The following is a 26639-nucleotide window of genomic DNA, read 5'->3' as shown; positions in this document are numbered from 1 at the left end:
TATCTTTTTTGACAAAAGATATAAAAATAATTTCAGATCGTTATTTCCATCCGGTTCATACGAGCAGCGTGGTGGACAAAACTGGTACGGGTAATTTAATGGGAACCGACCTAGGCGTGGCTACCGATCCCACGTCGCATCATCACCAACAACAACAACAGCAACAACAACAACAACAGCAACAACAACAGCAGCAGCAGCAACAGCAGCAGCAACAACAGCAGCAGCAACAACAACAGCAACAACAACAACAACAACAAGTGATGCAAGACAAAAGCGGTAGACCCAAGTCTCCCCCGTGACACTGGGGTCTTCGACCGGAAAGTCTTGCGACTTCAGCAGCGCCATGTTGTTCCACGGGGTCGTTACTCACTCCCATCCACGATAACAGTAACCAATTATATCACCCCGATATTGAGGGTGAACATCCGGATTCCTCATGTCGCGTCCAACGTCGCGATCTGAGTTTTCGGAGAATCGAGTGCCTGAGAGTCTGAACGTACTATATATATATATATTATTTGAAATAAGCGTAAAGACCGTCGATAGATATTTACTTTTCTCATAAACGTCTAAACATGCGTTCGACATTTTGACTCCTCGAACGGACGCTAGTAAAAAATAACCTCCTTCTCTCTTCTCCTCCTCTTTTACGCCTACAAGTTTATACAAAAAATACAAACAAACGAACAACGTCTCTTTCTCCTCAACTTTTATAATATTCTAATTATGTTTCTCATTTGTGTCTAATCTAAATTAAAAAGAAAGAAAAAAACAAATTGAAACAAGTTGATTTTATGATATTTTACACGTTTATCATTTTGGATAAATCAACTTTTTTCCATTTCTTTTACCCATAAATTATTGGATTGATTGAACACTTTCGTTTATAAAAAATTTCTCTTTGATATCCCCGATCGACCCCCATACCTCATACTAAGAAAGGATTCTAAAGGTGATTCACTTTCAACGTGCCAATTAGGAGACGAGGGAGAGAAAAAAAGAAAGGTTTAAAGGGTTGATCGGTGATAAATTTAAATTCTACTCGTTCACTTTTTTTTCTTTTCTCTCTTATTATTGTTATCAATTTTTTCAACGGTCTGTCAAAAACGTCGATGACGATTATAACGAGGATTGATCTAAAAAAGAAACTATGTTATAATGCTCAGACCTAGTGCTAACAATAAATATAACTGCTAGTGGGGAAACAAAAAAAAAACAAAATAAAATAAAATAAAGGAAGAAGGACTAGCGCGTGCTAGTAAACAGAGGCTGCTAGTTAGAAATAAACAAAGTGAATATTTCGTATTTCATTACTCGAATTCGATGAAACAGTTAACTGATTATAATGCGTTGTACTTATATTTATACATACATATACATATATATATAATATATATTAACGGGAACAGCGTTGTGATGCAAGTGGAACGAAATTATGTTTGGTAATAAACAATAATTATTATTAATCAAACGATCCAATAGTTGCATTCAATATTCGATCGAATGAATTACAACGAGATTATAAAAACGTTGATCGTTCCATAAGCAAAACTACGATGAATCTACGGACGTATGGACGATAACAAAGAAAAAAAAATAAATGATAGATTCGTTAGAAAAAAAAAAGATAAAAAAGAAAAGCACATATACACATAAGTAAAGAAAAAAGAGGAGAGAAAAAGAGAGAGAAAGAGAGAGGAGACGAACCAATGTCGAATCTGTGACTAAAGTGTTACCTAAAATTATCCCTTCACTCCTCGAACAACCCTCCATCCTCTCCCTCTTATCCTATCCCCTTTATCAACCCAAAATCCTTGATCTTATTGTAAAATTAAAAATGCGCTTAATATACTCGCTAGTTGACAAGATTAATAGTTAATGATTTCTAGGTTTATAAAGGGTTACACTTTGTTTCCTCTCCTCGAGTAAGATTGAAAGAGTGTAAGCGGCCTCTTTTATTTCAAATCTTGAGCTTTAAAAAATAGGGGCTGGGAAAGGGGTTGGTTGTAAAACGTTGTTACGCACAAAAATTATAAAAAGAGGAAGAAAAGCTAAATGGCAATTAGAAGTAATAAATAAATAATGCATTAGAGATCGTGTATTTATTAAGTATTATACGATTAGGTTTGAATAAAAGAGGATGCGCGCGTGTTTCTTTATTTTTTTGTCAGTGAAAATTTCGTTACACTCAATCAATCGATTCGTAGTGATAGTACAAAAGAAAAAGAACACAAAAGAGTTTGACAGCAGCAACGAGTACTTACGTAAAATACATACTTATGTCAATAATAAAAATGCTAGGCACACAGTGCGCCAACGATAATACATTATTATCCCTCCGAGGAATGAATTTAATGGATGCTTTTACTGATGCTAATTCATAATACGAAGCAACCTTATTATTGCTACCACTATTGTTAATACCAATATTACGAGCTATTATTATTATTAATTAATATTATCGTACCACCACCACCACCATCACCACCATCACCATCACCATCACCATCACCATCACCATCAACATCAACATCGCCAACTACACCAAACCAACGTCAACACCATCACCACTGCTGCTGCTATAACTACTACTATTATTACTATACTAATACTACTACTACTACTAATACTATACTACTACCACTACTACTACTAATAATACTAATAATACTATTACTACTACTACTACGACTACAACTACTACTACTATTACAGCTACCAGTACTATTAACAATAATTACAACTAATACTACTACTACTACTACTACTACGGCTGATACTACTACCGCTACTACTACTATTATTACTACTACTACTACTACTAATATTAATATTATTACTACTACTACTACTACTACTACTACTACTACTACTACTACTACTACTACTACTACTACTACTAATATTAATACACTAAGTAAACTAATAACTACTATCGCGCTAATACGATACGAACTATACTTTATAAAGGAAATAATTGAAGGAGATAATACAATGTAAATATATTCGAGTCGCTAAGTATAGATTAGAAAGTTGTTACGCACATTTATTAACAAGGAGGAATTCATTGATGATCTAAGCAATTAACGAGACGACGCCCGCTATTAAATTAGCTCTCTTTCATTTTTAATATTTAATAAGTTAAAGATTAAAATAGATAAACAGCAGCAAAATCAAAAATCTCCTATGAGAAGACAAAAAAAAGGCAGGAGATTTATTTTGAAACGATTGAAAGACAGATTAAGAGAGACAAGAGAAATAATTAGAAATTTTAGATCGATTAGTATCATTGATTCGATAGTCACGCATTGATCGTTTTTGAAAAAAAAAAAAGAAGAAAAAAAGGTACAAGTTTTTAAACCTTTACGATGCCAATAACAAGAAATCTAATTCACAAATACTTTCCTTAATATTTTAGATGTATATATAATATGTGTGTGTGTGTATGCAAATGGAGGAAAAAACGAAGATAGCAAGGTACGAAGTATTTAATATTAATTATTATTATTATTATTATTATTATTATTATTATTATTATTTTTTAAAAATTATTAATAAAAAATGGGAAAAATTAAGAGTAGTGGTTTGGGATAAACAATTGTGCATATTGTCGATATTCCTTTTGATATCGCACGATTAAAATTTATTTAAAATGGCGGATTACATATATATATATATATATATATGTACATTAATAAGAACACACACATGCATACGTATATGTATATAAATATTGGGGAAAAGATATGAGGAATTATATTATTCTATTTAAAATAATAGTGATTATAAGAAAGAAAAAAAGAGAGAAAGAGGAAAGATCAATTAAAAAGAAAAAGAAAAAAAAAAAGAAAGGAAAAAAAAGAAAAAATAAATTAAGAACAAACAAAAGAATGAACGTAGAATCGTAGTGTGCCAATTTAGATTTTAGTGAGATTTATGATTGTTAATAATAATTATTATTATTATTTTATTATTATTTTTATAATAATTACCAACTATAGCGTTTAACTTGCGTAAATTGTTTTTTTTTCTTTTGTTCTTCTTCATTAACTTGATTTTGTTCTACATTATCAATTATTATTCTTTACTTCGATTTAATAGAAAAAGAAAAATCTATAGAATAATTTTTCCTTATAATTTATCGAAATTTATAAACAAAGTGAGATAAACAAAAAGAGAGAGAAATAGAAAAACAATGATCGTATAAATGGTTGCATGAAAGTATGTTTGACTTTTTTTTTTTGAGTGTATGCATGCGTGTGTAAAAAAGTGAGAATAATAAGAAAAAAAGATTAAAAAAAAAAAACAAATTAACACGTAATACAAAAAGATCGGCGTAATGGTAGACACACACAACACACGCGCACACGCACACACATATACAAGAGTATATAACACCGATTATATATTATTGATAATATCGTTTGCGACGACCTACCACCTTTCTCTCTAATAAACTACCCCCATAACCAACACCTTGTCCAAAATCCAACCCTTAAATACGTAAAAAATGTATGAGTGTAAAATTAAGAAGCCCTAAAGTTTTAAGAACCGTTAGATTCTTCGTCGTATGATTTTGATCTTCAATGTTTAATGAATTATTTCAAATTTTGTTTTTATTCATTATTTTTTAATTCTTCTTCTTCTTCTACTTCTACTTCTTCTTCTTCTTCTTCTTCTTCTTCTTCTTCTTCTTCTTCTCCCAATATTTCCTTCTTCCGTGAAAAATTCACGTTGAGTCTTTAGAAAATAAAAGAAAAAAACACACACACACACATTAACGTTAGCTCGCATAATTGATTATTATAATTAATTAACATCATCGGAGGTGGTAGATAAAAAAAAAAAATTGAGAGAAGTTCTCGCGTTGAATAAAAAAAATAAAAAGAAAGAAATAAAAATAATAATAATAATAATAATAATAATAATAATAATAATAATAATAATAATAATGAACAACAAAAAAAAAGAAAGAAAAAGACACAAAAATTTATAAAGTTTGAATACAAATGAAAAAAAAGAAAAGAAGAAAATGACAAACCCCTCCCCCATTTAAAAAAAAAAAAAAAAAACGAAAGAAATAAAAAAAAATAAAAAAATAAAACAAAGAGAGAGAGAGAGAGAGAAAAAGAAGGAAATTTAAATTTATAAATTTGTAAATTTAAATTAAAAAGAAAGAATTTCAATTGAAAGAATTTTTTTATATATTAAAATATGTGTAGTAGATGAGCACGGTGCTTTTACGTCCGGCTAAGTACAGAGATACATTTTTGTATAGCGTCTCTCGAGCTGCCTTGTAACCGAAAGTGCATTAAAACAATCGTTCTCACGACGACTACCCTTGAGGGGGTTTAGTACAAGGGATTAAAGAGATATACAAAGTGAAAGGGTTGATAACAAGCAACAATAAAAGAATAATTTCTTTTGTTGTCAACAGTCCTTGGGTTTAATCATTTTAATAGCATATTTTGCCATCTTTTTATTTTAAAAAACCCTCTTCCTTTTTATCTTTCCGATACATTTTTTTTATTAAGAAAATTATTCAATTGTTGATATCATTCAATTAGAATATTTAAAATTTAGAACAATTTTGGTAGTATCCAAATTTTAAGTAAAATTTATCAACAAACAAAAAATAATATTATTTAAAAAAAAAAAGATATTTTGTGGAAATGAAAAAACAAAGAAGAAAAATAACCCTCTCGTGGTGTCTCATGAGTACGAGGACTTTTTCTACGTAAGGATAGGACTTTTTCTCTTATTGTTAGTACGGTGAAGATAAAAAAAAAAAAATTGAAAAAAAGAGAGAGAGAGAGAAAGAGAGATTTATTAATAGAATGACTGTGTGGAAAAGAGAGAAAGAAAAGAAAATGAAGGAGAGGAGGTGCGTGATCGTACGTTTAAACAAACGAAAACATGTTTTTCAAAAACGTCGAACTTTTCGTTTCTTCCTCAGAGGTGTAAAACGATTAGAGTGATTAGGTACGAAGTACGATTCGTAGATAAATAAAGAACATAAAATAAAAAAATAAAAAATACATAAATCGATTAAAACACGTTTCGCGTTGGATTAAATTTCTATGAATGTAATTACGTTTTGAAGTCGCATGAATTTGTAAACGAGTCACGGATTAATAGCCAAAATTTCAAATTAATCCAAATGAAAAGTTCAAGGACACATGTGACTGATGCAATACGAAACCTGTTAAAAAATAATCGATTAAGGTGTGTTTTAATAAGTATCACGATAACTGGCTAGGGTTTGCTCCAATTTTTTAAACTAATGGAGCCTTAGGGTTGAATGTTTATGAATGCGTGCATGTATGCGTGCGTGTATGCTTGTGTGTATTTTTTTGTTGTGAAAGAAAATGAAAGAATGAGAAATTAGCAAGAAAGACAGAAAAATGACTAAAAAACTTGTACATTTTTGACATCCTCGTGGTCGTCCTCGTCATCCTTGTTGATTTTTATTTTCATGTTTTTGATTTTCTTGTAAATAGTACTCTTAAATACCAGACTATAATTAAGTGGTGAAGAAAGGGGAAGAAGGTGAGAGGAAAACTTAGTTTATATTTTTGTCCAATTTCTATGATAAACGATGACAACGAGGACGAGGACGAGGATGTGACACGTGTAATAAATTTAAGAAAAATAAAAACGAGCTAGTATATTTAATAATAATAATACTATAGCGAGGGACTGATATATATATTATATATATAATATATATATATATATATTATATATATATTTACAACGTAAACAAACAAAAAACTTAGAAACGGCGTACATTAGAATTCGCGAACATTAGGTTAATAATTAAAATAAAACGAAGCTGTTAACAAAAAAAATGCGAAAGAGAGAAAGAGAGAGAGAGAGAGAGAGAGAGAGAAAGAAGGAGAGTAAATTAAAAAAAAAAAAATGAAAGAAAGAAAAAAACGAAAATGCTACAAGCGAATGACTACATAATTAGAAATAATAACCATAGACACAGTTCTTTTTTTTTGACAGTGATATTTTATTCTATTAACGATTAACGATATTATACTATGAAAAGTTGTAATAATTTATTGTAAATTTAATGATTCGATTTGATATTACATGTAAAAATTTATTCAATTTTGTTAGATGAATTAAATATGTTTTAATCGAATCATTATTTGATTAACGTTGGCCCAAAAAATTCATAAATCTAATCGTTAATTACAATTAACTCTGAATGAAATTAATTTTTTATTTGATTTTTTGATTCCAATTTAATTGGAATTGTTTATAAGATCGTTTATCGTTAATTAAATAAATAATATTAGCCACAAGAGAGACTGTTAATTAATTAAATAGAAATTTAGAGTGCAAGTACGGGAAATTGCAATAACGGTTTTGCGATAATACTGATAATAATGATAATACTAATAAAATAATAACACAATAACAATTATAATTATAATATAAAATATATGATAATAATAATAATAATAAAAAATAGCGATACAATTAATATTAGGATTAACATTAACAATACACACGAATAATAATAACAATAATAATAATAATAATATATAATAAAGGTCCCAAGAATAAACAACGATTATGATAACGTCAATACTATTGCTGCTGCTGCTAACGATGATGATGATGATGATGATGATAATGATGATGATGATGATGATGGATGATGATAATGATCATGATGATAATGACATAGTGCGATTATTATTACTATATTAATATGGCAATACGATGATATACATATATTATATGAAATACAATGATATATTTATCGAATATTTATTGAGCATTAGCGTATCTTGTAGTACGGTTGTACAAAGTAGGTGAAAATGCGAAAGAAGGAGAGAGAGAGAGAGAGAAAGAGAGAGAGAGAGAAAATTACATAAGAGAGAATGAGAGAGAATGAGATTGAAAAAAGATTGAAACAAGACAGACAAACAAAACAGATAAATACAAACACGAATAAAGGAAACGATTAACAAATAAAAGAACAAAATTTGTGAGATGACAAGGAAACTCGCTTAACGATCCTAAACATATAAACGGCAATAAAGTCAAAGAAGGGGTGAAAAAGGGTGAAACACAAAAAAGACGTGCGCGCATGGACGACACGAGAGAAGAAAATATTCGAAAATCGCATACACACACACACACACTCATACATACATACATACACATACATGCCTACTGCGTATCGATTATTAGAAAAAAAAAGAAAGAGAGAGAAGAGAAAGGATTTTATGCGGAAAGAAATGGGACGATTATGATAATAATAATAATAATAATAATAATAATAATAATAATAATAATAAATTAATAGTAATAAAAAAGAAAAAATATTCTCGCCCCCCCCTTAAAAAAAAAAAAAAAAAATAAATAAAGAAAAAACGACTAAACAAACGCTTTTTCGCCGTGACGTCCGACATTGTATTTTCGTCTCACGATCCTTTTTTTTATATTACGAGAGATTGTGAACGAGATTGTTCATGTTATATATCAGGGATTAGACTAAAATAGTATAATACGCTGCGAACGAGGTTATGTCAACTCGATTAAAGAAAGAAAGAGAGAGAGAGAGAGAGAAAAAAACAATCTTTTTTGTCGGGATGTTCGAGGGTGGATGAGGGGAGTAGGAGGAATCTCAAAAAAAAAGAAAATTAAAGAGAATAAAATATCAAATAAAGGAACAAAATCGTAAAGGTTGTGTTGTGGTAATAATGGCGGAACTGTAAACTCATCCACCCAACCTCCCCTAAAAATATTCAACATAACGAGATAGAAAAAAAAAAGAGAGAGAGAGAGAGAGAAGTGAGAAACTATTGAAATGCAAAAAGAAAAACACCAATGGGGGAATAAATAATGGTGAATAAAAAAAATAAATAAATGATCAGTGATATATTTAATAATCGTTCGATCGATTTAATATCGAATGAGGTTTATTACTATAAGGGTAGCGAAAGCAATAATAATAATAATAATAATAATAATAATAATAATAATATTAATATTAATATTAATTATATTATTAATAATTATATACTAATTATATAATAATAATAATAGTGATTAAAAAAATAATAATGATAATAATAATAAAATTGAGTAATTAAGCAAATGGGAGTGTCAATGATGAGATTAGAAAAATGATGAATTAGAATGCTTATTTGTCACATTATCGCGCTAATTATTATTAATATTATTACTATACGTTTTGTCCAGAAAATTTATCAATTAATTAACAATTAGAAAACTTAGAACTTCATTCGCAATTTGCAATTTTTTCGATATACAACAAATGAAATATCACAGGAATAATTTTATAAATTCGTCTGTTTTACGTCTACGTTTATAAAATTCAATGAACAAAATATATGTATATGTATATACATGTATTTTATTATTTGAAAATGATTATTATTATTATATCATCATCTCGTCCGTGCGTGTCGTATCTTTTGCGTGTTAAAGAAGGATCGATAGATAGATCGATTAATCTAAGGTAAGGATCTAACGATCATGTAGAGATTGTAGATAAGGTGTGCATGATTTATGAAATAAAAAAAAAAAGAGAGAGAGAGAGACAGAGAGTGAGAGTGAATTATAAAAATAAGAAAGAGAGAGATAGAGGAAGAAAAAATTAAAAAAAAAAAATAAACACCCAAAAAATACCCATAAGTAAAACAAAAGGAAAAACAAAAAAAAAACAAAAAATAAACAAAAAATATGAAAACGAGCGGGGACTATAGAAAAAAAAAGTCCAACTATTAGTTTATTTATACCTGCAGTCACATTCACACAGGACACATACACATACACATACGTACACACAAGCGCAACCATAGATAATATAATATATATGGTATACACATATAAACACAAATAATATTCTACAGAAATAAAAATGTATATACGTACGTATTAAATTACGTTATTATATACTTTTAGGACATACTTACTTATTATACATAGAACACATAAGTGCATAATAATACAACAGAAACACTGACACATAACTTGGTACATACTCGGTGCTTTTATAATGGCGATGATTAAAAGAATGTTACAAATCATCATGACTTTTTTATCTCACATTAGATTAATATAGATAGATTTTCTTTATATATTTTTTTATTTTATATATTTTATTATTTTGCTTTGTTTTTTTTTCTCTTTTATTAATTATCAACCCATTAGCATCCTTCAAAAAATATATCGTATTATCTTCCTATTCCTGTAAATTTATTTTCAGTTTATTTTCAGAATTTTTGGAAGAAGATGGTGGTTCAAAATATCGACGACGACGACGACGACGACGACAATAATAATATTCTGGTAAAAAGTGATGTATAATTTTATTTAATTGCATCGACGAATCGATATTTTTTTATCGGTGATTCCCTTATCATATTCATACAATCGAAATTTAATAATAATAATAATAATAATAATAATAATATTATTATTCGTGACGTATTACAATTCATCATCACAAAAAGGTCCGTTGTGAGTTTCTTTATAAATATACATATATATTTATAAAGAAGTTCTTTATAATATATATATATATATATATATATATATATATATGGGTATGTGTATGCGTATGTGTATACAGTGACTTACAAAAGTATTGTATTCGTAACCATTCCTCCACTGTCAATTTGAAATTTTTACAACATTACAAGAAAATATGAAATATTTAAATTTAATGATAGTTTTACTAATTACTTTTGTAACTAATTGTATATATATACACACACACATACATTAAAATCTTATTTATTTGTTGTTTCTCTTAAAATTTGTATTTCTCTAAAAAATAATATTAATATTTATTTAAATAATCTTCTTGTTAAGTTGTGCTAATAAAACGCACAATAAATACCCATCGATTTTTCGAAGTATAATATCAGAGAGGCGTTGTCGTTTCGTTCGACGTAAATGCGTTTCGAATGTTTGAGACTTTCAATACGTCTTTTGTACAAACTACAAATGTTATTTTTAATTAAAAGCATTTTTTTCATTCTTTTTTTCTTTACTTGGTCGTTTAGAATTTGCACAACCATGAAACATTTTCTTCTTTATTTTTTTTTTTGAATTTTCTTTACGCTTTCTTTCTTTCTCTCTCTCTCTCTCTCTCTCTCACACTCTCATAACCTTTGTTTCTTTCTTTTTCGTACGAAACACCAAATACAACGATAAAAAAATATAACATCGTAGTATTATTTTTTAAAAAAAGAATCTAATTTTAAATTTCATTATAAGAAGTGTGCACTATTTCATTCGGAAGAGCTCTATTTTAAATGATTAATACTCGATATTGTTAATACTCGTCAAAAATAGTTTACTAAGAAAATTCTCGTATAAAATAATAATAATAAAAATAACAATAATACATACATACATACATATCTTTAACATAATCATTTTACTTTGGAATGCCATTTGTTTTTCATTTTTCTTTTTGCATTTTAATTCGTACTGCAACATAAAGTGCTACAATTTTTATAAACGTACCCCCGCCGGTTTTAAACGAGTGCATATTTTCTTCTGCCATAATTCATCTTTCAAAAAATATCGTAGGAAAAGAAAAAAAAAGGAACAATACAAAATATGTACTCGTTTACGCGAACTTGTGTTTACATCAGCAGAGTTGCATACATTATTCAAAGTCTTTTCTGTTTACGTCGTTTCGTAATTCAATTTCACATTCGAATTAGAAACTTTCTCAATCCTTGGAAGCTTTCTAAAATCTAAATTACTACAAAAGAGTATAAATAAGTCGAATTTTTATTTAATTTAAGTACGAAAACTGTTAAACACAGACTCAATCACAGTTTCTTGACCAATGTACTTTTTTTTGTTTATTCTATCCTATTATTCAATTTCTTGTTCTCCCTCATTCTAAATTCGATGAAATTATGATAAGTATACTTCGTCAATCTTATATTTCTTTTTCTTTCACTATATACAATGACTATTATATCATCACTTGTTCTATGTTCGATTCATTTATAAATTAGCCTAAATATAATTCAGCAGTAATAATACTTATGATAATATAATAATATTATAACGATCTTAATAGTAATATTAATAATAATATACTAATAAGGATAATGAGGAAGGTAATAACAATAATAATAATACTAATGTAACATAATTATCTGAAGAAGACTCTTTGAACAGAACAGAATCCTATTTGGGAAGAAATTCATTCAAATAAATATATCTATACTTATTTAATTCTATTCTTTTGTTTTCTTTATATTTTCTTTTCTCAATATTAATCTATATTTTAATTGTTTAAAATCAATTTTATATTTCATATTGATTTTCTAATTATTAATCATTTATAATTTGATAGAGAAAAAAATATGAAATTTCTTTCGATTTTGGTTCAATAATAGTTTGTTTCAATTATAAAACATAAATTATTTCTCTGATGTTTATCAGAAAATGGTTCCTGTTTTCAAGCACTTTTTAAAAGAGATATATCAAGGAAATAACGGAAATTGTCAGAACGATTTTAAAAATATGATGTTCTTATCAGGACGTATTCGATGGTCAATAATAGTTGTCGATAAAACGATGTAAACCTTGATTAAATGAGTATCGTTTAGGACGATATTACATATCATTTGTTAAGGGCAAGCTTCGAAAGGAACTTTGTAAAATCGATGCCATTTGCAAACCACTGAAATGACTCAATATACTTACTATTTAAATTTTCAAATTGATTCTTCCGAAATCCTTCTTACGCGTTACTCTTTTCTTTTTCTTCTTCTTTTTTTTATTTTTATTTTTCAATTGTTCTTGTACTAATAATAAAACTAAAACGTTCATAGGGCACAAAAACAAGATGGAGAGTTTGGTATTGAATCTTGAGCTCGTCTCGTATAAACTTTCACCAACTGGCAGTGTACCCTAATTAATAAAAATTAATGATTGTCGTTATTTGTTCATTTAATTTGTTTTCATTGTAAATTTTTGATTCTTACCTTATTTTGACATTAGAATTATCGATAACTTCACCATCGCAGTTCCATACGCTAAGGCCTGAATTTTTCTGTGATCTTTGGATATTATTTTCAGTCTGCAAACGCAACGTTGGCAGGGCACGGAATGTGAATTCTCTTGCTCTGTAAACCTCGACGAAAGGTAGATCATACTGTAACAAAAGAAATATAAATAAATTAAGATCAAGATTATTTTTATTTCTTTATTATTTCAAATTCTATATTATATTTTAATGAATAAATCTTACCAGAGTTTTTTGTTTGCTAGAAAGTCTTAATAACATTCTAATATTGTTTATGAAGGACGTGTGTCTTACTAAAATAACGTCGACACAACCATCACCTATATGACAATGTGGGCTAAAACCCATTGGACTTCTCGAACAAGCACATGACACGTTCGCACCATTAACCATAAAAAATTTACCCTGGACCGTCAACCACCCTATACAATAAATTTATTACAATGAATACAATTACAATTACCGATTTAATTATTCAAATAAAATCAATATAATAATAATAATAATAATAATAATAATAACAATAATAAAATTGTTCTATTACATACTTGAAATTTCTTTATCGGGAACACAATTGTGCATATGTTGCAAACATCTGGAACAATTTTTCATGCACCTAGTACTAGCTGCCGGATTACAGGGATCAGAAAGTAATTGTATTTCACCTTCATATCCTTTGTTTGCAATAATTTTTTTAAAACCTATAAAAAAAAGAACACAAAAACACCGTTACTCATTTTGTCAATAGAGAATAAACAAATATAATAATATTTAACTGCTAACTGTTTTGCTTCCTTATTCTCAGAACAAATATGTATTCATAGCTTTCAATATGAATAGATGAATAATTTATAAGCATTCGTGCTAAGAGTTTATCTTTAAACATGATTTAATGACATTTATAAGAATTCAAAATACTTTACATCCAAAGTATAAGTATCATTATCAATATAAAAAAAAAGAAAAAATAAAGAAGATATTAGATTTTCAATTTTATTTTTGTTTTTTTTTTTACCAGAATAATCGTATCTTTGAGGACCCATCCATCGAAATTTCTCGCTATCGCGTATGACATCACCGAGGTATCCATAACTGAGGACACTAGCATAAAGCCTTAATAAAGAATGATTGCTATGGACGGAGGAAAGGTCCAAACCAGTGGTATCTCCAAAAATGATATGTATAGTAGCTGTTTGCACATCAGTCGTACCTGGAAAGAAAAAAAAACGAGAGAAAAGTAAATAAAAAAATGTTAAAAGATATTCAAGTTGATATGTGTATAAAATTAAAATTAAAAAAAAACATGAACAGAGGTTTAACATAAAGTGTAAGAGGTTACTTTGAAGGTATAAGTAAAGAAAAATAAAATACCATGCAAACTATAGGCCACGGTGTCGGTACTTCCACTAGGTATTACACCAATAGGTAGAGTAGGGGCTGGCAGTCTTGCCTCTGGGTCGTCTGGATCGATTTGTTGATCCCTGGCAGCTCTCAAGACCAGACCATTGAAAACTTCAGCAAACGTACCGTCACCGCCAATACAAACGATCGCCTACAATACAAAAACAAACTTCTAACTAGAAAAAAACTACAAAGATTTTTTTAGTTCAATAACATCCAATGTCAAGGTCGATGTTAGATTCATCGATCGATCCTATCAGTAAGACTACTTATAGAAAGAAACTTTTCAAATACGTCAAAGTTACATTTATAACATGGCTATAGAATAATTACATACTTGTTGAAAGAACAATAAGAAAGATAGAGAAAAGAAAAAAACCGATTAGAATCGTAATGTGAATCGATAAAAATATCGTGAGCACGTTAGTCTTAACATTTTTCATTTTTAATAAGGAAAGTAAAGTAGAACGCAATTAATTTTTAATGCAATTTCGATTTTTCAATGTTTACTCTAGTTTTACCACGTTCAACCGAAATAGATATTCTCGTTTATCATGACAAGACGAATGTGTGGAAATCAAATTTATTTAACATTTAACATTCTTTATCAATAATTGATGGTTGTATATACTTTAAGATTTATAAATATGAAACAAAAAATACGTTTCTTACGTGAAGATCACTCAAATCTGACGTAAGCAGAGTATCACGTATATGTCCAGCCCTTTCTGTAATAATCATTTTCGTTTCGATACCAGCGATGGTCATCAAAGGTTGTACATCTTTTTCCCATATTTTCAATCCCTTCTTTTTACCACCTATAGGGTTAACGAATAACATCACTTTCCGTGGACGATATGTCATACCTGAAACGATAAATATTGAAATAATTAAAACATTTTATTTAGCAACGTATCAAAATGCGGAAATGTGTTTGAAAGCAAAATGTCGATAAGACGAAAATTACACAAATTTACAAAACAAAATGTTGTCATCAGCCGATAATCGTATTCTGGTTACAAAAAAATTTATGAACAAACATCGCACGTTTATATCGTATACCATTCGTATAAATTCCGTAAATTTAATCGTCTTACACAATTTCAAGCTGAATTTCAAGCTAATACTTTTATTCTTTTGTAAAATAATTTAATAGTTTTATTTAGATTCGAAATTTCGCAAAATGAACAAACGATAATAACTTGAATTACAGTTAGATAAGATTATTTTTTGTTAAGAATACTCGAGTAAGACGTTAGTTTTACAATGAAGTATACTGTTGATGGAGTAAAGTACATGAAAAATGCATGATTACAAAACAATTGAGGTACAATTGCTTTCGTGCTTACGTAAAATGTAAAATATATTCGAGTCTTGTTCCTCTCTCTCTTTTATAAATGTACACGAGCAACACACTAAAAATAAAACCAACAATACACTAAGCGTTGCTTTACTATAATTATGTTTTTATTTTTGCTAAAAAAAAGAAACAAGCAGAAGAAAAATAAATATATAAATAAATGAAGAAAAATAAGGAAACAAATTAAAATAAAAGCAAGTTTCTTTTTTTTTTTTTTAAACAAACAGCTTATCATCGTTGACGTAATCGTATTTCCAACCAATAACATAAAAATTTAATAAGCCAATTAAAATACTCAGAGACGATCTCTCGTTTTTCCACCTTGTTCTTTTGTTTATTCTTGAGTAATTAAAAAAAAGAAAAAGTCGATTGTCTCTCTCTCTCTCTCTCGCAAGGTGAGTGTTTTTTCTTCCTTCAATCTTATAATTAACTTTGAAAAAAAAATTATCTTCATCAGTGATAATAAACGATCGTTGTCATCGATATATTCTCATTCCAAGAAAATTGACGTGCCTGTTATTCTCTTTTTTGCTTGGATTTTTTTAATGAAATAGTTTTAGAAATTGTGTAGAAAATACTCACCTAAAAGATAATTTCGAATGGTTTTGACCCAAGAAGCAACTTGACGAGGATCGGTATGGCTCATGGTAACACTGTGATGACTCCATTTATTTTTCGGTCCTGCCACGGCATAATGTAATATAAAATTCGTTGGACAAACTGTTGGTGATGTGGGTGAAGTCGAAGTTTGTTTTTCCTTAACATTAACACCATGAATCCAATCATCTCCATAACGTACAGCAAGAACATCCGTCATTGGAAGCGACCATCTTGCTGAGAAAATGAAATTTCATGAAATTTTATGTAAATCAAAATGGTATTTCTCCTCAGTAAATAAATTTTAACGCTATCAAATTAAATCGAATCAAAATTTGTTAAACATGCAAACAATTTTATTTTCTCTTTTAAACTTATAAATTATTAAATGAGATGATTTAATGAGATGATATAAAAAAAATATAAAAAAAAAACGAGTAAGTATTTTTCATTTCACATTTATTCCTATCATTAGAAAAAAAAAATGTACAAAAAATAATCGATAAAATTCAAAGAGTTATAAAAAAAAAAAAAAACCCAGAAATGGTTGCCATTTTTATTTTTTGTCACGTCGTAAAAAGTAATATAAATATTAATAAGTACGTAATATAGCATACGTACCTTATCAGTAAGTAATAAGTAAGTGTACGTGCATTTGAATTGATTACCCTGGAAACGTTCGCAATTTTATAAAAACGAATGATTAATATCACTGATTTTATTCTTCACGATTAGATTAGCTTTTACATTATCACTCGATTGCTAAATAATAATTCTTGGACGACGTGTTAAATAAAGAACAATAAATTCATTATCTATATATATATATATATATACGTATATATAGATAAAAATTCTATATATATATATATTCAAATTCCATGAATTAAAATGAATGTTAGTGAGAGATTAATGAAGATTAAAATGAAAATCAAAATAAAAGGTTCAAATAATCAATTATTCAAAGATAATCCGTCTAATTGATTTGAATAATTAATTATTATCTTTTAACTCTTACTTTTTAATGTACTTTAACCCTTTGCACTCCACTGTCTCACCGTATGGGACATCGTGACTCTAGCCTATCACTCCAATGTCTTAACGTATAAGACATTCAAGTTTACTAATGATTACAGGGAATTAAATTATTTCAGCACAACTTTTTGAAACATGCATGTTTCCCTGATGTTTTCTCTTAAAATAGCACAAGACATCGAATCAAAATATAGTAAAATAACAAAGATATATAAAAAAAAATGTCAGCGGTTTTTGTGTTGGAAGAGAATGCGAGACGCGTGCTCACGACGATCTGAAAACTTTTTGACCGAACTTGAGAAGAGCGATAAGAAAAATTTGTAGAAGAAAGGTTTTTATAGTTGCATATTTCGCATTTTATAGTGAGATTTATAATATACAAAGAAATATTATCAAATAGTGTCACATTTCAAATAAATACAATGGAACGCGCTCGCTTTTTTTCAATTGCAACGCTATTACACACACACATTCTCTTGGTAAATAAGTTCTTTTGGTAAAAGTTCTTTAGGTAAATATGTTCCTTGATGTTTACAGATTAATATAAGTCCAATATCATTAGAATCCGTTACTTAATTCCAAAGTTATATTAAATAATACGAGGGTCTGTAAATGTGTCGTTTCTGCCGCTAAGTCGCGCGGAGTTGCTGTAACCCAGCGTCGAAAGTTGTGCAGAGTGCAAAGGGTTAAACAACCGTACAATTGTATAACAAGAAAGATAAGAAAAATTATTATAGCTAAGCTACAAATAAATGATATAAATAATATTAAAAAGAAGAAAAAGAAAACAAAGATTGCTTCTGCTTTAACGTCGGTACATGTGTACTAAATATAATATATATATATATATATTAGAGATAAGAAAGATATATTTGATAAATAGCTTAAGTTAACCTATTGAAACGAGTTGTAAATGTATGTTTAACGTTAATTGAGTGAGGTACTTGAAATTAAATTTAAGTGGAGTACTAAGTACATATATAAAAACCCCAAATTATTATTTTAATATTTAATAAAAACTTAATTTCTAAAATTAGATAATTAATTTTTAAAAGAAAAGAAAATGTAATGTTTAAATTAATATAAAAAAATTGTCATTTAAAAAATCTTTATTTTTAAATATGAAAAAACTAGTCATTTAATTGAATATTTGTACGTACAACATACATAAATTAATTTTATTATCAAACGTTAGGATTTTGAGAAAAAAAGATAAAATAATATAAAAGAACAAAAAATCAATAATTTTGGTATAAAAATAAATTCGAATTGGAAATATCATTGATTTATTTGCATACGTGCTGCATATGCATATACACTTAGGTTATGCATTTAGTCTGACAATGGGGGACAAATTGAAAATGTCCGATCGATTTATCATTATTTATTACTCGTTGATGTAGGTCTACCATACTCGTTTTACGGTTCACTAACATCTGTCAATTATGCGCGTACTGGCATAACCATCGTTAAATATTCTTTTCGTTCGTGCTGCGAATACAAAACCAAATTGATATTCTCAACGTCATGTTATACTTATGAATATAAATGTAAGATCAAGATTCACTTTTCAATAGCGTCTCAATCTCATTAAAATAAATCTATCTTATTGTTAGTTATAGTATCAAACAAAAATGAAAATTAATGCGAACATTTTTATATACAAATTTTATACAAAATAATAAATTAATAATAATAATAATAATAATAATAATAATAATAATAAACTTAAAACAAAGGATGCAACATTTACTGTGTATCTTCGTAAGCATCTAACGACCATCAAATTGAACTTAACGAAGATATATTAAGCGAGTAATAAAAAAAATTTACGTCAATCGTGTTACATAAGAAAATTTGTTTCTCATGCTAATGTCATTTTTTCTTCTTTTTTTAAACAGTAATAGACACTTAATTTTAATTATCAAGTGTCTAGTTTCTTTTATCTTTTCTATATGTTTATTTGTTTTCTTTATTTTCTTGTTCTTTTGCTTTTTATTATTTGTCTAGTTTATACGACACGTTCGTTGTATTTTTGGGACATCTTGTATGAACGAAAACTCATAATGAACGTTATTTGAATAATTTTCAATTGGAAAATTACGTCGTCAATCTTTATAGAATTTGTTTTTTCTTTTTTTTTTTTTTCAACAGTATCCTCGTGCAATATTTTAATCACTTTTTCGTGTCTTTTAATATTGTAAAAAACTGTAATATAAATGTATAGCACACGTCAAAGACCGTTTAAACTAGTTTTTCTTGAAAAAGAAAAAAAAATAGGACAGCCTTTCACTCTTCATATCCTTCAGTGAATCGACCATTTCCTTCTGGGGTCATACGTTCCATTTCAAACTAATTGTAGGTAAATAAGTGTGCACACTTATATATCCTATCTTTTTACATATGTGCCGATAATTATGAAAGTGGTCTATGTAAGTCAAAATTAATAAAAAATGAGTTTATCAGTTATTATGCACTACATTATTATAAACTAAATAAATTCAATGTAATTTGAAACCGATATTTATCAAAAATGAATCGTTAGATAATGTTTGTTATTTCAATATTGTATAGAATTCATATAACTCTTTGGGGCACGGTGGGATTAAAAGTGTCCCACCTTTTTGATACACCGTACTACACGGTGGGATATTTTTAGTCCCACCTCGAAATATTATTGCAATAGCTACACACATGCTCATAAGTTTATATTTCGTCTTATTTAAACAAAACAATTAGTTATTAACTCTTTTTTTTATGTTTTTACATTATTACATTATATAATACTTTTATTAATAAAAAATATACCAATTTTGTTTCATTTAAAACGTAATCAAATTTCCATGCAACTATTTTATTATCTGCTATTTTATTATCTGAAATTCTATGCCACAAAGAGATAGTGTTCAAGTATAAATCTTTAAAAATCTCGAAACAAGAGATATATGACTTAGACCACTTTCATTAATTATGGGCACAATTATATAATTAATATCAAATCATTAACTTTACTGGTTTTAATTTCATTTAAAAATTACAATGACTCATTTGTATTTTTCATTTGGAAAAAATATTTGCAAACAAATATCTATCCGTTCTTTGACATATATATATATATTATATGTAATTAAAATAATTATGGTTGTTCCGCGTATAGAGAGAATTAATTTAAAATTTTGTTGAAGTTAGATTGATAAGTAGTTAATTTTATTAACTTTTTTGAATAAACATCAATAATAATAAACTCGCAAATTCGAAATCATTAAAATTCAAAACATAAAAAAAAGACACACAGAAATTGGAAATATTTTTTTATGAATATTAATTGATCAAACCAATATGTCAGGTTTCATATTCGCAAAAGAGGAAGTTCAGTCGATTTCAAGCACCCAACGACCTCGGCCCCTTCTCTTTTCTATACACACATACATACCATATTCTCTAATACTTTAACATCCTCTATAAATCTGTAAAAAGGTATTATTTTTTATTTACTTTATTTTTTCTTAATAATAAATCTCGAATTTAAGGTATAAAGATAATATTACATTGGTGTACAATAAAATTATAAAAATTAGACCTTTTAATAATAAAAACAGTTTTTAACTAAAAATTATACTTTAGATATTTTTCATTATATATTATTTTTATGCATCACATTTTAATTTTTATAACTCACACATTATACTTTTGAATTTAAAACTTTTCTCACTATAAACTACACGGTAGTATATACATATATATCTATATATATAAGAGACAGGTATAAAATTCTCATAGAATGAATGTACGACCTTGAATCGTTAAAGATTTCCGAGAAAATGTGAACGACCTTAGAAGGCCGCATAAAATTTGTTAATCCGTTTGTGTACATCTCATCAATGATAATAAAAATTTCCGTTTCGAAACTTTGGAAATAATAACATATATAAGATTTCCTTATTTTTTTTTTTCTTCGAAGGATTTTAAGACAACATATCAATCATTCACCGTACGATTTTATTACACCGCGATTTGATATGAGTAAGCTAGTCTCGTGTAAATATACAATATTTATTTCCGCATTGCGTGAAGATAATACTAAACGAAATAGACACACGTTTGACCCCCAACATAATTCTAAGAAAATGTTGACACACCCTTTTTTTTCAGTGTCACCGTTTTATTATCTTATTCCATAATTTCATTATAATTAAGCTAATTAAATGTTATATACTTTATGCAATTTTTCATACATTGTTCTATGTTTTTCTTCTTTCATAGTACACACTATTATTTAAAAAAAAAAAAAAAAAGAAAAGAAAAGAAAATATAAGGTTTGGTTGAAAAGTATTGAACCTTGACACAAAAACTTCTATTTTTTTTTCTTTTCTTTCTTGTTTTAAATAAAAATGAGTTTGACCTATATAAAACATTGTTTCTACGTTAGGTTGAAAACTTTTGAACATGATAGCGTACATCGTAAAAAAAAAGTAGATAAGTTAGTATGTATACTATTGATTAAGAGGAAGTAGAAAGATATGTAAATCGAAATATTCAAGGACGTTACTCGTGCACGTATCGACACATGTTTTGACGTCCACGTGACTGGACCATCTAAGTGTCAGATATTCTTCGATTGTTTTTATCTCTCCTACTCACGAATCATATATAATTTATATTTTTATACGCATACATACATAAGTACATGTATACAATGCATGCATTTATAAATTATCTTAATATATATAAATTACGTGTCACGTTGTTTGTCCGCAATGGACTCCTAAACTACTGAACCGATTTTAATAAAATTTAGCACACTGTGCGCAGTTTCATCCAACTTGAAAGATAGGATAGTTTATATATCAATTTATAATCGCAATATTATTTTATTAATCGCGAATTATTTGTTTATTAACAAAGAGTTATGATTATCTCTGTTAGTTCGATAAGATTCTAACAGATGGCGGTATAAGGTAATTCATTAACTTAAAGATGCGTGTATCGGACTGATTGTGAGTTACAGCAACGCGTGGCGGGGCACCCCTAATTTAAATATATTTTTCAATCAATTTATTCATTTTCCATTTTTTTTTTTTTAATAAATTTCCATTTTTCATTTTAAATCTTTTTTTTAATCCAACAGCATTGGTTAACAAGCGATAATAATCTCATGAAATATTCTTCTCGAATGTAAACGTCAGTATGAATATGATCGATTTTGAAGGCTAGGTTTCCTACGCATATTTATTCTGACATGAGTGAACCATATTGAATAAATATATTTATTTATAACAGAACGAAAATTATGAAAAAAAAGTTAAAGGAAAAATTATGTTATGTTACTTGTAAAAATAATATTCACAAGTGAGAAGAAAAGATTCGTAATGGAGATTCATCATAAATATTAAGATTAGTTGATAAAAAAATAATTTATACATATATATAATAATGTATAAGGTATGTAATATAATATAATGTATTAGAATTTTTAATCACTAAAGATAACATTTTATTTGATTATCATTATTTATTGATCATTATTCGATTGATTATAGGAAAAAATATAAAGTTTCAAGATGGAGGACACTTTCCTTAAGTGGAAGTTAACCTCTGAGGAATCGTATTAAAATATTGAAAATATATTGTATACTCGAAAGACGACGCATTTAACATATTGACACGAATTATTGCTATAACCTCGAGTTTATAGTCGTCATTTAATTTGTTATTACAAAAATATAATAAACAAATGGTTAATGTAATCGTCATATTTCTTCAGAAACAACAGCGCTAATATTAATTTGTTTTTTTAAACATTGCAAAATAAATGGAATATTAATGAAAATTAAGATTTAAGATAGAAAATCATAAGTAATTTTTATCTAATCTAATTGTTTCCGTAATAAATAGAAACATTTATATTGGAAAGATTATTATAATAAAAATCTTGTTATCTCGAAGGATCATTGTAAAAACATTTGGAAAACAAATACACGACAATATGACGATAGTGATAACATCACTATACGTATATACATCCATACTTATGATTTGAATTGACTAATACTACAAAAGAGTAGTCTTCTTCCTACAGTGTCATACAAATGAAAGGGCAAGGTCAAGCAACAGCAGTGAGACATTTTCTCGGTACCGACCGACTTCCACCATTCCTTTCATTCAAGAACGCGTTAGTATTAGCGCGAACCTTCAAAACGCAAACTAATTTTATTTGAACGATTCTAAAACGATTTATCTAATTGTACTTTATATAATCTACAATAGAATATTTCCATTTAATCCAACTAATATAAATGATATATCTAATCAACAAATAATTAATTATCTTTTAATCAAAAACCGAAATTCTAAAATTTCCAATTACTCAATATTATTAATCTTATCTATATCTTCCTTCTTTTAAAAATTAATTTTCATTTCCGATATCGATTTACAAATATTGATTAATTGATTAGAATACAAAGTATATACAAAAATAATATTCTTCCCCAAAATAAATTTCATTTCTTTTCAAAGAAAAAACTACGGAATAATACCTTACGTTTTTAGAGTCAAGCAAAAAATATTTCACGCGTAACTGACGTAATTAATTGCCACTGAATATAAGGACAAAAAAAGAAATCGGATGAAAGAGAAGATGTGATATAAATCTTTCACTTTCACGGTCAACCAGAAGAGTTTAACATTTACGCGAAAACAAAAAATAATAAAAGAAACGTATAAAAAGAAAGAGAGAAAAAAAAATAAACATCCATTCAAAGAAAAATATTCAAAAGTGCGGACATGTTTGTTCCCGAATATCGAAAAAAGAAGAGTTTGAAAAGAGGTGAAAGAAAAAAAAACAAAAGGAAAGCAACACTTAAGGAAAAATATGTTTCCTACGTTTGTTTTGATATATCTTGAAATAAGTGTGCTACGCAATAAATAAATCTCGGTATCGTATCGGACTTACTATAAGGCGGTCTTTCCGTTTCCCAGATGAGGGTGCCACGATGAAAATACACGCGACATCTCTTCTTCTTAACAACGAAGGTATTCAGTAGTACAGATTTTGACGAGTTATCAGCAACGTCTTGCATTTTTTTGCTTTACAAACTTATCTTTTAATTGAAAATCCTTTCCTATCTCTCTATCTCACTCTTTCTCTAAATCAGTCTATCTCTTTGATTAAATAAAATAAATAGAAAAGAAAGTAAGAGATCGGTAAGAAGAAATCGTTTGGAAAACTGGCTAACACGCGACAACATTAACAACACAAGAACTATAGCGCAACAAGGAATAATAATAATAATAATAATAATTAAAAGTACGGAAACAACGTGAGTAAGTTGTCAACGAGAAGAACAAGGCGACATCATTTGGTAGTACGATCGATCCGTACGAACACTGTGAGCGAGGCCGGCCGTACTTGCGAGGAATCTGTCTCTCGTTGCAAATGGAGAGACTAATTGTAGGAGAAAGAGAAAGAGAGACAAAGATAAATAGATAGATAGATAAATAAAAAAGAGTTAAAAGAGAGAGAGAGACAGTCGAAAATCGGGAAAGCCTTGCACGAAAACTAGGTCGGAAGGTAAACGCGCGAGAATGCAGTCTTTCCCGCACACCGTTTCGCAGTCTACTGCACTCTACTGCACGATCGTGCTCAACACACGATTAGGAGAGCACTCCGTCATTACACACACCACACACTACACACTACTGTGCGACTACTACTATAACACCACCACCACCACCACTACCTTACTACTGTTACTACTTGGACTCTTTCTTCCAATGTTTTCTTCCTATTATTATTCTTACTACTTTGCTACTACTGTGCTGTTACTGCTGCTGCTGCTACTACTGATGTTAATACGGCTACCTGTGGTGCTACGTTAGCTGTTACTACTGCTGCCGCTACGGCAGCAAATAGTCGACTGAGATTTATCCTTCTTTGCCTTTCGCGATACGCAAACAGAAACAAGAACGATCACATTAAAGTAGGGAGAATGATTCAAGGCACTTTCGAGGAATGATAAAGGAAATGGTTTCCAAGGATTATTATTATAAATGTAAAAACCGAGTTGATATTAATATCTTTTCCTTTTTTGATTTATAGTTTACTCTCAAAATTATTCATCGTTGTTATAACCTCGAATTATGGAAAAAGAAAATAATGTTGATCCATGGATATATATAAAAGCTCTTTAAATATTTATTATTTTACAGTGCAAGAAATTGATGAATACAATTTCTAACTTACCGACTAATCGATCGCTCGTTGGTATCTCTTTTCTACGGAAGATCTCGCTAGTGGCGGTTTTACCTCGTGTCGGTAAGATAGATTTCCTAATAATGAATTTAGTTTTCAAACTTCATACTGACAGTAAGTATAGATAGTACAATATGCTTTGCATATTTTCTTTATTGCTGTCGCGTTAGTGTTCGATGTTCCTTTTATTTTATTTCTTATTCGTTTAATTTACTTCATAAAATATATAACTCGAATTTGAGTTGGAATATCACAAATCAATGCAATGCAATAGAAATATCAATGAAAAGTATAGTAAGTCATTTCTGAATGATGGGAAACTTTTACAATCAGATAAACTTCGTTTTTCCTCGTACACTTGCTTCGTTTGAACGACCGAGGACAAAATTAAACTATCAAAATACGAATCTATTTTTAATATCGTACATTAATGTAAATTAGTTTTTTTTATTTCTCGGATAAAATAGATTGAAATAAATCATTTGTAATGAACTTATTTAACCATGGAATTGAAAAAAAGATTTCTTTTGAGAGTATTTGATTGACCGCGAATAATCTTCGACGTGATATAAAGAACTCTCGGAACTCTACATGAACAGAGTGTTATCAAGTATTTTGCGCGGGAAACATTGTAAAGAAAGAAAGGGAAAGAGAAAGAAAGAAAGAAAGAAAGAAAGAAAGAAAGAAAGAAAGAAAAAGGGAAGGAAAGAGAGACGAGTTGTACGATCGCTTGGCGAACGAGCAGCATTCCAAGACGACCATCGCCCGCATACTATACTCTGCCAACGACAGTTCGCCAATGAATATCCTAATCGTGTTAAAATGATTAAAAGCGTATTAAAGTAAGTTAAACGTATCTTTTTATCATTTTATAAAGGATACGTTTAGTAACAAAACAAATATTTGATTACATTTATACAATGTGTTATATAAAACAA

General features: G+C 28.3%; 2 protein-coding genes across 10 annotated transcripts in view; one reads left to right on the top strand and one right to left on the bottom strand.

Moving 5' to 3' along the window:
• NfI (Nuclear factor I) overlaps window positions 1-5967 on the top strand; it is a 69174-nt gene extending 63207 nt beyond the window's left edge. For all 7 annotated transcript variants that reach the window (XM_089170710.1, XM_015335867.2, XM_089170709.1 and 4 more), the window contains one exon: window positions 37-5967. In XM_089170710.1, coding sequence (XP_089026836.1) covers window positions 37-302 — 266 coding nt within the window. In that variant the 3' untranslated portion in view covers window positions 303-5967. The remainder of the gene's footprint in view (window positions 1-36) is intronic.
• A 4372-nt stretch (window positions 5968-10339) lies between these two features.
• On the bottom strand, window positions 10340-25357 carry Cerk (Ceramide kinase). Of its 3 annotated transcripts, XM_015335997.2 has the most exons (10): window positions 24761-25357; window positions 24403-24611; window positions 16398-16649; window positions 15128-15321; window positions 14426-14606; window positions 14070-14264; window positions 13603-13755; window positions 13280-13476; window positions 13014-13183; window positions 10340-12939 (listed from the first exon to the last, which is right to left on the bottom strand). In XM_015335997.2, the coding sequence occupies exons 2-10, from the start codon at window positions 24527-24529 to the stop codon at window positions 12855-12857; spliced, it is 1554 nt and encodes a 517-aa protein (XP_015191483.1). In that variant the 5' UTR covers window positions 24530-24611; window positions 24761-25357; the 3' UTR covers window positions 10340-12854. The 3 variants fall into 3 exon arrangements, with proteins under 3 accessions (XP_015191483.1, XP_089026837.1, XP_015191485.1); XM_089170711.1 differs by having other exon boundaries at window positions 24403-25357; XM_015335999.2 differs by having other exon boundaries at window positions 16398-16645; window positions 24403-25356.
• Window positions 25358-26639: the final 1282 nt, after the last annotated feature.

This window comes from Polistes dominula, unplaced genomic scaffold, assembly GCF_049000335.1.
Source record: "Polistes dominula isolate Pdom_NZ unplaced genomic scaffold, Pdom_raw_medaka contig_79, whole genome shotgun sequence".
In the NCBI taxonomy this organism is placed as follows: Eukaryota; Metazoa; Arthropoda; class Insecta; order Hymenoptera; family Vespidae; genus Polistes; species Polistes dominula.
This window is presented reverse-complemented; position numbering and strand designations above follow the sequence as displayed.

What these genes read in the sequence shown, in the direction of transcription:
- Cerk (XM_089170711.1), bottom strand. Translation starts at nt 24,529, where the DNA reads ATGCAAGACGTTGCTGATAACTCGTCAAAATCTGTACTACTGAATACC. An exon ending in CAGATTTGAGTGATCTTCAC is followed by an intron (nt 14,607 to 15,127) that starts GTAAGAAACGTA and finishes TTTGTATTGTAG; the next exon opens with GCGATCGTTTGTATTGGCGG. An exon ending in CGTGGCCTATAGTTTGCATG is followed by an intron (nt 14,265 to 14,425) that starts GTATTTTATTTT and finishes TTTTCTTTCCAG; the next exon opens with GTACGACTGATGTGCAAACA.